The sequence below is a fragment of the Lactuca virosa genome, chromosome 8, assembly GCF_052849685.1.
Source record: "Lactuca virosa cultivar CGN04683 chromosome 8, Lactuca_virosa_CGN04683_v6, whole genome shotgun sequence".
Lineage (NCBI taxonomy): Eukaryota > Viridiplantae > Streptophyta > Magnoliopsida > Asterales > Asteraceae > Lactuca > Lactuca virosa.
In genome coordinates, this window is record NC_136433.1 from 78,750,108 (window position 1) to 78,761,153 (window position 11,046).

The 11,046-nt window shown below is 36.6% G+C and overlaps 2 protein-coding genes across 2 annotated transcripts; one reads left to right on the forward strand and one right to left on the reverse strand.

Moving 5' to 3' along the window:
• Window positions 1-3,514: 3,514 nt before the first annotated feature.
• LOC145133205 (Ankyrin repeat family protein) lies at window positions 3,515-5,737 on the forward strand. The gene is made up of 3 exons (XM_079068140.1): window positions 3,515-3,949; window positions 4,084-4,493; window positions 4,594-5,737. Exons 1-3 carry the CDS (start codon window positions 3,637-3,639, stop codon window positions 5,461-5,463), a joined length of 1,593 nt encoding a protein of 530 aa, XP_078924266.1. The 5' UTR covers window positions 3,515-3,636; the 3' UTR covers window positions 5,464-5,737.
• Window positions 5,738-6,054: 317 nt separating this feature from the next.
• Window positions 6,055-10,670, reverse strand: LOC145133204 (protein VAC14 homolog). Its single transcript, XM_079068139.1, has 19 exons — window positions 10,246-10,670; window positions 10,046-10,159; window positions 9,916-9,981; window positions 9,729-9,818; window positions 9,529-9,648; window positions 9,423-9,451; window positions 9,186-9,328; window positions 8,984-9,078; window positions 8,565-8,651; window positions 8,371-8,478; window positions 8,186-8,277; window positions 7,989-8,070; window positions 7,839-7,904; window positions 7,637-7,752; window positions 7,430-7,550; window positions 7,181-7,342; window positions 6,972-7,100; window positions 6,618-6,890; window positions 6,055-6,544 (listed from the first exon to the last, which is right to left on the reverse strand). The coding sequence occupies exons 1-19, from the start codon at window positions 10,333-10,335 to the stop codon at window positions 6,437-6,439; spliced, it is 2,091 nt and encodes a 696-aa protein (XP_078924265.1). The 5' UTR covers window positions 10,336-10,670; the 3' UTR covers window positions 6,055-6,436.
• Window positions 10,671-11,046: the final 376 nt, after the last annotated feature.

Sequence of the window (11,046 nt, forward strand, 5' to 3'; positions counted from 1 at the left end):
GTAAAATTCTTCATTTAAAAAAACCATCGATCCATACATCAAGTGTCTCAAAATCAATCACAATACAGTGTATCAAAATCATCAGAGTAAAATAATAATCGATGCAGAATCATAAGGTGGATGATGTGCGATCACGCCGAGCCCTTCCCCTTCGAACTGGAAGTACCTGACACATAAACATGAAACCGTAAGCACAAAGTTTAGTGAGTTCTCCAAAATACCACATATCATACTAATCAGTGGACCTAGCCCTGGGGTATATTCCATACCAACATACAATAATGGGCCCAACCCTAGGGTATATTTCAACCCAAACATACCATAATGGGCCCAACCTTAGGGTTTATCTCAACCGAAACATACAATAATGGGCCCAACGATGGAGCCCATCCCATGGGTGTATTTCAACCCAATCATACATGCAAGAGTCACAAAGACAGCTAGCATTCTACATAACATAATCCAGTGGGTCGACATTGGTGCCTTCGACCCACGAGTATAGTGAGAAGACTCACCTCAATCGATAATCAGATGAACCTCACACTCGAGCTGCTGCTACAATAGCTCCTCACACGAAACATATCCAAAACAACCCTAATTAGCAATTAAGGTGACAATCCATAATCAAGGGTCTATTACATACTTTCTATCTCTAGGGTAAAAGACCATTTACCCTTCCATGGCCATGATCCACTCAACTTGACATAAAGTCCATTTTGACCAAAAGCCAACATCCGGGGGTACGTCATGCGTACCATACTCTACGCCCAACGTAGAACCTTCGAATGGAAATCGGGACAAAATCAGGCTACACATTGTATAGCCAATATTACGCCCTACGTACCAACGCTGTTTGCCAACTTTCTCAATAAGTCCTTAATACCTTAAGACCAAACGTCCAACTCCTAGATCTGAACCTAATAAATGTCTAGAGTGATAAAGTTCCTTACTTTATGCCTTTTCATGGCTTAATGGAGCACAAGACCAAACCCTACTTCCATATCATCCTCTAATGACCTCAAACCTTGCATGGGTGAAAGATAGCAACCCATATCCTATTTTTATGACATATGAACCTCAGAAATAACAATAAATGACAACCTTAAGCTCTGGAGTAGCTCTTACTCTCAAGAACCAAAATCATGGGACTAGAAGTATGAAAACCAACAAGCTAACCTAGATCTAACCCAATGAATCATGAAGGTTAGAACTTTATACCTTCAGAAGTTGGCAAATGAGATGAAAGCTCTAGATCTTCAAGCTTAAGCCACACCAATCCACAATGATAGACTTCTTCTTCTTCAAAATGCACCAAAAACACTCAAAAGGCTCAAAATTAGCTCACAAGGGATTAGGGTTTCAAAATGATTGTTTGGGAGAGTGGAGGCTGAGGTTAGAGAGGCCGCAAGGGAGTTAAGGTCCTTAAATAGGGCCACAACCCTAACAATTTAGGGTTTGGATATTGCACACCTATGCCCTGTGTAGGGATTGGTACACCCTACGTAGAGCTTTAAGCCCCCATGTCCTTAATCCCTCCTATGCCTTGCTTAGGAAGCAATCCCACGCCACTGCGTAGGAAGCAATCCTACGCCATGCATAGGGCCATTTTGCAAAAGAAATTACTACTTAATATAAAAAGGGAATACCTGGGAAACAGATGTTACATGTTCCTTAAGAGACTTATCCAAAAAATATTTTTTGAATGAGAGAACAAGACAAAGTCATCCGCCAACAAATGTTTTCACACTACATATGTTTTTAAATAAGGAAAATGACTTAAAATGGTAATATACTTTTCGATTTGTACACATTTGGTCACTGAGTTTTTCCTTCCACATTTACCCCTTCAACTTGTTTAAATTGTACACATTCAATCCTTATGACCAACTACTTCAGGTAAGCCGGAAAAAATGACTTAATAGGGTAATACATTTCTCAATTTGTACATATTTAGTCATTATATTTTTTTTGTTGTAAAATAAGTCTTTGTTGTTTTTGTACACCTTTAATATTTATGACCGGTTTTTCAAGTTTTGCTCACAACATCCTACATTGGACAATCATTAATGAGGTATTTGCGATTGTTGATGTTTATGGTCACCGTGGCCTCGACTGCTTGGTTGATTAGGTCTTGTTGTTTGGTTTAGGTCTTGTGTTCTGAACGTTGTAACTTATACATACAATCTCACATTTTAACGGTCTTTATATCCACGCGTTCGTATTTGAGTCTACTACAACTTTCGTTTAGATTACTTTCGTTAAAATGTGATATATTTTTACGTACGGTTTTTACATCATTTTAAGATTTGAGTTGTTGGAACACATTGTTTTTTTTTCTTTTGTCCTCTACTAATTATCAATGTTCTCAACTAATTTATCATACGGCCACTAGCTTTTAAGCTAATGTCATATGTTATAACTTATAATAAACGGATAAAGTGATTAAATTGATAAAATAAATATATTGATAAAGTTTTATATACACAATGTCTATTTTTTTTATGAACTAAATGAACTATCTTAATGAAAATAAACGACCGCCTATCTACAAGTTTCAAAAGTAAATTAACAAATTTCAAAGTATTATATTTTTTTTTGGAAACGACAAATATATTAAAATAGAGACACCTGGAATTAGCAAGAAACTAAAACGGCAAGTATAGATAATGTCTTAACATTAAGTCATTTTATTATGGGGTTGCTAAATTGAATAAAAATAAGGCTGGAGGGTGTGGTGCGGTTCCAGGGAGTGCGGTTTCGCCACATAAGCAGCGAACACCGCCCCTGGGTGCGGTTTGGTGCGGTTCAAACCGCAGTGCGGCAAAAAATGGCCGCAGCTTGTGATTGGGTGTAGATAATTTGACTGTTTTGTGATTGGGTGGGGAGAAATTAAAGTTTTTATTTAATTTTTTTTTTATAAATAAAGTGTGACACCACTCATTGGGTGTGGCAAGGAACCGCACTTTTGTGGTAAAAATGACGTGGCGCTTACGTGGCAACGAAGGTAGTGCGGTTTCGGTGGCACCACTCCCTCCAGCCTAATAATGACATGTCCACATCAAATGTTTAATCATTAAATGCGTTAAATAAATAAAAACACGTGTAGCTAATGTAACGAGCATCTTGTTACATATATTTTCCTAAAAATCATATTTCATCGTGTTAGATACTAAATATGAGCTTTCCAAAATTTGACTATTATTCGAGTTTCGCATACCCTAAAAGGATCATCGAAGAAACACAACCAAATTGAATACATAAAAACTAACGGGGTGTGAAAGGAAAAGTTTCCAATTTAAAAAGGACTTAACTTGTAATTTTCTAGGGTCAACGCCGGCGTCAACTTACCGCCGGGGGTTCTAGAACTGAAACTACAAAAACACACAGTAAAGAAGTCCCAATCGTTTTCGACCCCACTGTTGATGGATTTTTACAGCACAAAATAACAAAATCATGATGGCTGGATTGAATATTTTAAGCCACAAATGGAACCCCACATGCAATTATTGAGTGGAAAAAAAAGAAAGAAAGATTCTCAGTTCTTCTCACCATTGATTTGTTAGTTAAGCAAGCAGATAAGAGCAAGAGAGAAAATAGAGAAATTTTGAGAGGTTTTTTATTTTCGATCATCCATAGATGATTATGGAATCATCATCATCCAAATCACTGCGATTCATCTCGCATCAATCGTTCTTCTCATCAGTCCGATCAGGCGACCTTGAATCACTGAAACTGATCGTAAACGATGACGATTCCGACTCAGCTTCCGCTTCTACTCTAATGGCGATGCAGAATGACGCCGGCGAGACGGCGCTGTACATCGCCGTCGAGAACAACTTCCAGGAAGTGTTTAATTACTTACTCAAGTTCTGTGATCTTGAAACAGTGAAGATTAGGTCTAAATCAGATTTCAACGCGTTTCACATCGCAGCCAAACTAAGTCATTTAGGTATTTCAATTTTCAGCTCCTAGATCTTATCTTATCAATTCAATTCAATCAATTTCTTTCCTTATCGATTACGCAAACCGTTGGATTTGTGATTTTGTGAAACCTAATTCATACTTAACTTTAATTAACTCCAGGAATCGTGAACGAACTTCTGCGGTTGTGGCCGGAGCTCTGTAAAGTATGCGATACGAGAAACACAAGCCCTCTGTATTCCGCCGCCGTGAATGACCATCTCGACGTCGTGAACGCCATGTTAGATGCCGACGCCACCTGCATCAGAATAGTTCGGAAAAACGGAAAAACCGCATTACACACAGTAGCTCGATATGGAAAAACAAACATGGTAAAAACATTAATCGAAAGAGATCGAGATATCGTTTCTATCAAAGACAAAAAAGGTCAAACCGCACTTCACATGGCGGTCAAAGGCCAGGACACCACCGTGGTTGAAGATCTCCTTCTCGCTGATCACTCCATTCTCAACGAACGTGACAAGATGGGTAACACCGCCATCCATATAGCCACTAGAAAATGCCGATCTCAGGTAATCCTTCCTTCTTTCCTTATATTTTTCTTCTTTTTATTTTCTGGTTTGGTTTGAATTTTTTAGTTGCCTTGTAAAGTTGTTGAGTTAAATCGTGTAGATCGTGAGCTTACTGCTGAGCTTCACAACAATCAGTGTAAACGTGATCAACAATCAACGAGAAACCGCGATGGATATAGCGGATAAACTAAATTACGGGCCTCCAAAGTTAGAAATCATGGAAGCATTAAGCGAAGCAGGAGCGAAACACGCGCGACACATAGGCCGGATCGACGAAGCAATGGAACTCAAACGGACAGTAAGCGACATAAAACACGAAGTCCATTCCCAGCTCTTACAAAACGAACAAACACAAAGACGCGTATCCGGTATCGCAAAAGAGTTGAAGAAAATCCACCGCGAAGCAGTTCAAAACACGATTAATTCGTTAACAGTTGTCGCGGTTCTCTTCGCATCGATTGCTTTCTTAGCGATTTTTAGTTTACCGGGACAGTATTGGAAGACGGGTGAGAAAGCGGGGGAAGCGTATATCGCGCACACAACTGCTTTTCGCGCGTTTTGTTTGTTTAATGCGACTTCTTTGTTTATATCGTTGGCAGTTGTGGTGGTTCAGATAACGTTGGTGGCGTGGGATACGCGGGCCCAGAGACAGATAGTTTCGGTTGTGAATAAGTTGATGTGGGCCGCGGGGATTAGTACGTGTGGGGCGTTTTGTTCAATTGCGTTTGTGGTGGTTGGGAAAAGGAGTGCGTGGATGGCGATTACGATTACGGTTGTTGGTGTTCCGATTCTTGTTGGGACGCTTGTTAGTTTGTGTTATTTTGTTTTTAGGCAACATTTTGGGTTTTTTGGAAGTGATTCGCAGAGGAGGATTAGGAGGGCGAGTGGGAGTAAGTCGTTTTCGTGGAGTGTGTATTCCGCGAATATTTCGGATGATGAATCGGATCATGAGAAGATTTATGCTCTGTGAAAGATGAGGTTGCCACTTGACGCTGGCCATTGAGCCTTGAAAAAGAGAAGAAACATACCGGCGTTTCTGTTTCTTATGTTACGAGTTTTACTAAGATTAGAGTATGGTATGTACATAATATGGCTGTATAGGAACTTGGCCATCGTTTAAATCACTGTTTTACTCTTTCAGGCCCACCGTTTTAAGGGTTAATGTTGTCTAATAGAAACCGGGATCATAAAATGCTTAGTAAATTACAAGTTTGGTCTCTGTGTTATACCATTTTGTTTTTTTATTTTTGTTGCAAATTTGTCCATGTGTGATTTTCTTTTTATTGACTTCTATTACTTGTGTAACAGAGTGGGAAGATTCATGAGTTTTAGAGAGAAAGCGTGTGTTTTAAGAGAGTTATAGAAGTTCTAGAAGAAAGAATACGCGTTGACCACTAATATAATAGTAATAATATAAATCATAAACAAATCACAAAAGAGGGAAAAAGATATGAGGTATGAAACTATATGGGACAAATGTACAACAAAAATGAAGTTTGGATCAAAACTGTATAGAACGAGAAACCAAAGGGACCGAAAATGTAATTTACTCTAAAATGAATTAAACGAACGCCTTAAGATTTTCTTATTATAAAAATATCAACGAAAAGGACCTGCACGTTCTAACTTAGAACATCTAACCTCTGGTCCCGTGACAAAAATAACAGAACCACAAGAACAACAATCCAGAAAAAAATTCTGAAAATCAGAAAAACAAAAAACAAAAAACAATAAAACAGAAAAGAAAATAGACACCTTATTGGTTCAATGAAAGTTAAGAAAATAAAAAAATAAAATAAAAATACTAAGATATACAATCTACAATTCGTACCGGATTCTGTTGGACAAGTCTGGATCATGTTGTACTGTGTTTGGCATGCATACAGGACCTGAGCAAATGACATAAACGCCCTCCTCCTCAAATGTAACAAACAAACACAGGTTTAAAGTTGTAACTGTCCAGGAGCTTTACGAGATAATCTTGAAGGAGGTCTGGTCAACTCTGGGACAGGTGGTCCTCTAAATTCTTCTGCTTTTTTAACCTCCTTCACCTGCAAAGACTTTCCAAAATCATTTTTTTTTTTAAATTATATGTTGCATGATGATCTGGCATACAACACCTACCTTTGATGACGTGGAGGTGTTGAGTGATTTACAATGCAGACGATGTTGTTGCTGCAATCGTTGGAATCGTTGAAGCCAAGATGCAAAGTTAATTCCATTGGGGGAAATGGAAATGGAATCATCATTCATGTTACCATCTTCGGAAAAGTGTATGGAAGGGACTGTTTTTAAACGAGTGTTTAAGATCTTAAAAGCTGCACTTTGTTGTGGAAGTAGCATAAGAAGACCATTTAACGCTTTTAACAACCATACATATTTTCCAGGTTCAAGAAGCTGCAAAGTAAGAAAAAAAAACATAGGAAACTTACAATTTTGATTATTAAGAAGTTGACCACAAAGCAAAAGTCAACGCACCTGCAGTCTAAGATAAGCAAAAATAGGAGTCTCCAATAGGTTTATCAGTTTGTCAAGCTGAACTAAAAATCTGACATTTATATCCTCCTCTGTTAGAGACTGAATCACACAGCTTGCATGCTGGTAAGCCTATATCACAAAACAAAAATCAGAGCTTTACGTTCTCTCTCTCTCTCATTTTTTTTTTTTAAATTTATTTATGTGCTTACCTGTGCTAATAAGCATAGACTTATTATGGCCATGGATGAATGGGTCCATGAGGCATATAGTGATAAAAAGAAGTCTTTTCCAGCAGCATTAACTAGTGATTGCTTTAAAAGATTTCGTAGGTCAGACAGTTCGGAAGAAGTGAGCAAAATCAAATTCAAAGCCTGAAAATAAAATTTAAATATAATTATATATAAATTTCAAAACTAAGTTTAACTTTTCAAAATTTGAATAAAATCATAAATAAGAACCTGAACCATAGTAGAAGCAAAATTCAGATCTGATTCCCCTTCAAGAATTGCAGAAAGTTCCCTGTAAACTCTTTCAGCTTCTAGAAGCACACAAAGCCGGCGGATTATCAAAGCACCACGCCTATTATAATATAATAAAAAAATATCATGTGATTACTAATTAGACAAGTTTTTTTATTTTTTTAAAAGAAAAAAAAAGAAGCTTACTTTTCAAGGAGTAGGCCATTTTTTCGGAAGTTTTGAACTAAAAAGACAACAAGGTGACGAAAGTTATATTGGTCTTTTGCTATGCATGCATGCACCTCAAGCACCAAGAGCACTACCTGTGAAATATATATTTGTTTAAAACTGATACATGATTAAAAATATATATAAATATTTAATGAAGAAGAAGAAAAGAAAAGATTACCTGATCTGAGGGATCCGATAGTGCTTTAAGAAGTGTGTCAAAAATATCATTCAAAAAGGACAGGACCTGAATTACACATATAAATTAATTAATTAATTTTCTTTCTCTTTGGAAATAATTTAAATAATTATATGAAAATGGTTTGTGTACCTCTGTTCGGTGTCTATTTAAAAGGGTTGAAATCCAGTGCAATGATTCAATCCGAGTGGCTTCGTATTCACTCGACAACTGCCTGAAAATTGAGAAAATAAAAGTAAAGATATATTTGTTAATAAAGAGAAAAAGAGTTGAAGAAACAATAATCGATTTATATTTTATAGTAATAAAAAAAAAAGGTGAGATTGGACCTTTTTACAATGGAGAGAATTGCTCCAACATCAAATCCTTCAGAAGGATGGGCTTTGATTGCAAGGAGCTCTTCATTTGTTTCACGAGCTACCTGATACTCAACAAACACAATTTTCACAAGTCAGATAAACACACAATGGAATGGAATCTCGAATTCCAATTCCATCAGAATACACAAACTTACAACACGTATTCTTTCTTCTTTATCAGCTATGCAAGGCAAGATAGCTCCCAATATATCAGCATAATAAGGAACCAGCTGATCACCCCCAAGTTTTACAAACTCGTTTATCTGCATAAATTTAATAAAAAGTTGCAGGATTTCTCAAAAAATCTCATTACAATGTGCAACTAAAAAAAAAAAAAAAAAAGAATTACCCATGTGATTGCAGTCCAACGAGTGAATTCATCAGGGGAAGATGCTCTTTGTACAAGTATTTCTGCCATGCGACCATAATCTACAGACTTCATCAGTAGCACTCCTAGAGTCAGAAATTTACAAATAAATGATAAAATTTGCTACTAAAAAATATGAGGTTTAATCGAATTACAATTTATATAGTTTTTAGTGTAATCTTATTTGGGTTTTAAAAAGCTTTCATTATGTTTACTTTTAATTTGTAAATAAAAGTTCATTAATTATAATTATATAACATAAAGAGTAGAGTCAAAAGTCAAAACTATATGTTGTATTTTACATACAATATGAAAATTCATTACATGTCAACTAAACATGATCATGGAATGTAATGTAATGACTGATTCCATTACCTTGTTCATTAGCTACAGAGTCTTACCGGAGAGTTCTTGATCTCCTGAAGAAACTCTGAAAGTGCTGAGTCAGCTTGCTGGCGGATTTCATGGCTGGAATCACTTAACATATTAAATAAACCTGAGATCTCCACATGTGATATGTCAGATGAATCCAACAAAGTTGTGCGAAAAAAACACATGCAAATTGACGGGAATACCCTTGAACTGTGAAGTGAGATCATTTACCATCAAGAAAATCAGGAAGAAAACCGAGCATGTCTATGTCTGGAACACTGTCCAACACAGTGATCCATCCAACCAAAAATTGGCGAACATAAGGATTCAACACATTCATACGCTCTCTCAACAAAGGTATAAATTCTTCAATGCTGAAAAAAGATAAAGATTATTCAGGATCCCAAGTTAAATGCATTTTACAGTAGTAAACCTATCAAATTTATACAAAAAACTGAAGATGATCACCTGAATTGGTCAGACTCTGTCACAATGTCCTGTTTTCAACAATAAGAGCAACTGTGATTCAGCATTAGAACAAATATAACAAATAAAAGATGAGTGATTTACTTACCTTAACGAGTCTATCTAACAGATGAGCTGCACTTTGTACATTGGGATCTGAGTCTGCTGAAAGCTTACATAAAGCATCAAATATCTTATTGAAGAACACAATGAAGTCTCCTCTCACAACCTGCAAAAGGCATAAAGTAAGCCCTAAATGTATTGTTTACAGTTTATACACCATCTGATGAACTCAGAACTAATTCTCACCTTGGCGATGTTGTATAAAGCTTCACAAGCATAATACCGAACTCTGCTATCTTGATCGGAGAAAGAGTTTATCACTGGTGGTACAATTTGCTAGCAGGTGGATTGTAATGGAAGAAGAGGCAAGAGAAAATCATCATTCATCAACATTTTCCAGTAAAACAATGAAAACAATAAGAAAAATACAAACCTCAAGATGTTGAGCAGCTTCCGCACTCAGCCCAACAGTAATTGCAGCCAGTCCAATCAATCCTCCCTGAAAATAAACATCAAATTATTAGAAATGCAAATTAAAATCGAGTAATGTATCTCCGGTATACCTTCCGATGACTTGTTTGGTTTGAGAAAGTGAACTCATGAGTCAATAGATTAATCAGAGCATTAATTCTATCATGATCTCCGGCGACTGTCAATTGCTTTACAATTCCTTCAAGCTGACAACAACAGTAAAACCATCAACACGATCAGAAAAGGTCAAAAACAATAAATTCACAACGGACACAATTAACAAAACCCTAACCTCAAGTGCACCATTTTTCCGCTTCTCGTATAACTTATCTGACAGGTTTCGGAGAACGGCCGCCGGAATGGCGGATAAACCGTCGGCCATAGCAGAAGTTGTTACAAACAACAATGATTCAAAATCCTCTATTCAATTCAGGAAAATAAAATAATAATCAAAGCCGTTTTCTGATCTTTTCTTGCTCGAATCGAACCATCTCATTCATAAATTATAAGTAACCACGGAACAAAATTGATCGATGAACAACTCCTAATGATTCTAAATTACGAAATTCGAGGATTTAAAGTATTATTAAGTGAATGACAGATCCAAATCGGACTTAAGGAAGAACAGAAGATCGAGTGATGGTGTATCGTTTTTTCTTTGTTCCTTATTTTCCGAGGGGGTGTTTTGGCGTTTTGAGATGTAATGGAATGAGGTAACGCTGTCGTTTGACACTTAACAGGTACCGTAAGTTGAAGTTGATTAGTTGACCACAGGCGTATGCCAGCTATTTGTCCCAAGGACAATAATGTAATTAAAATTTTAAAATGTTTATTTTTGAATATTTATGTCTAAATACTTATTGACTAGCATTTTCAAGTTCAATTAATCAAATTATCCCTTAATGTTTTTATATGGTAAAAACCACAGTCCTATTACATTTTGATTGGATAGAATGTTCATCATCATCATTCTTTTGATAGAATGTTCATCATTATCATTATTATCGATGCAACAAGTCCGAAAGTGGTTAAGGTCCGTGAGACTAACGATAGCTAAAGGTGCATATCCCGATTGGTTGACAGTCATGCAACA

What these genes read in the sequence shown, in the direction of transcription:
- LOC145133205 (XM_079068140.1), top strand. Translation starts at nt 3,637, where the DNA reads ATGATTATGGAATCATCATCATCCAAATCACTGCGATTCATCTCGCAT. An exon ending in AGCCAAACTAAGTCATTTAG is followed by an intron (nt 3,950 to 4,083) that starts GTATTTCAATTT and finishes AATTAACTCCAG; the next exon opens with GAATCGTGAACGAACTTCTG. An exon ending in CTAGAAAATGCCGATCTCAG is followed by an intron (nt 4,494 to 4,593) that starts GTAATCCTTCCT and finishes TAAATCGTGTAG; the next exon opens with ATCGTGAGCTTACTGCTGAG.
- LOC145133204 (XM_079068139.1), bottom strand. Translation starts at nt 10,335, where the DNA reads ATGGCCGACGGTTTATCCGCCATTCCGGCGGCCGTTCTCCGAAACCTG. An exon ending in AAGCTGCTCAACATCTTGAG is followed by an intron (nt 9,819 to 9,915) that starts GTTTGTATTTTT and finishes TCCACCTGCTAG; the next exon opens with CAAATTGTACCACCAGTGAT. An exon ending in GTTGGACTGCAATCACATGG is followed by an intron (nt 8,479 to 8,564) that starts GTAATTCTTTTT and finishes AAATTTATGCAG; the next exon opens with ATAAACGAGTTTGTAAAACT.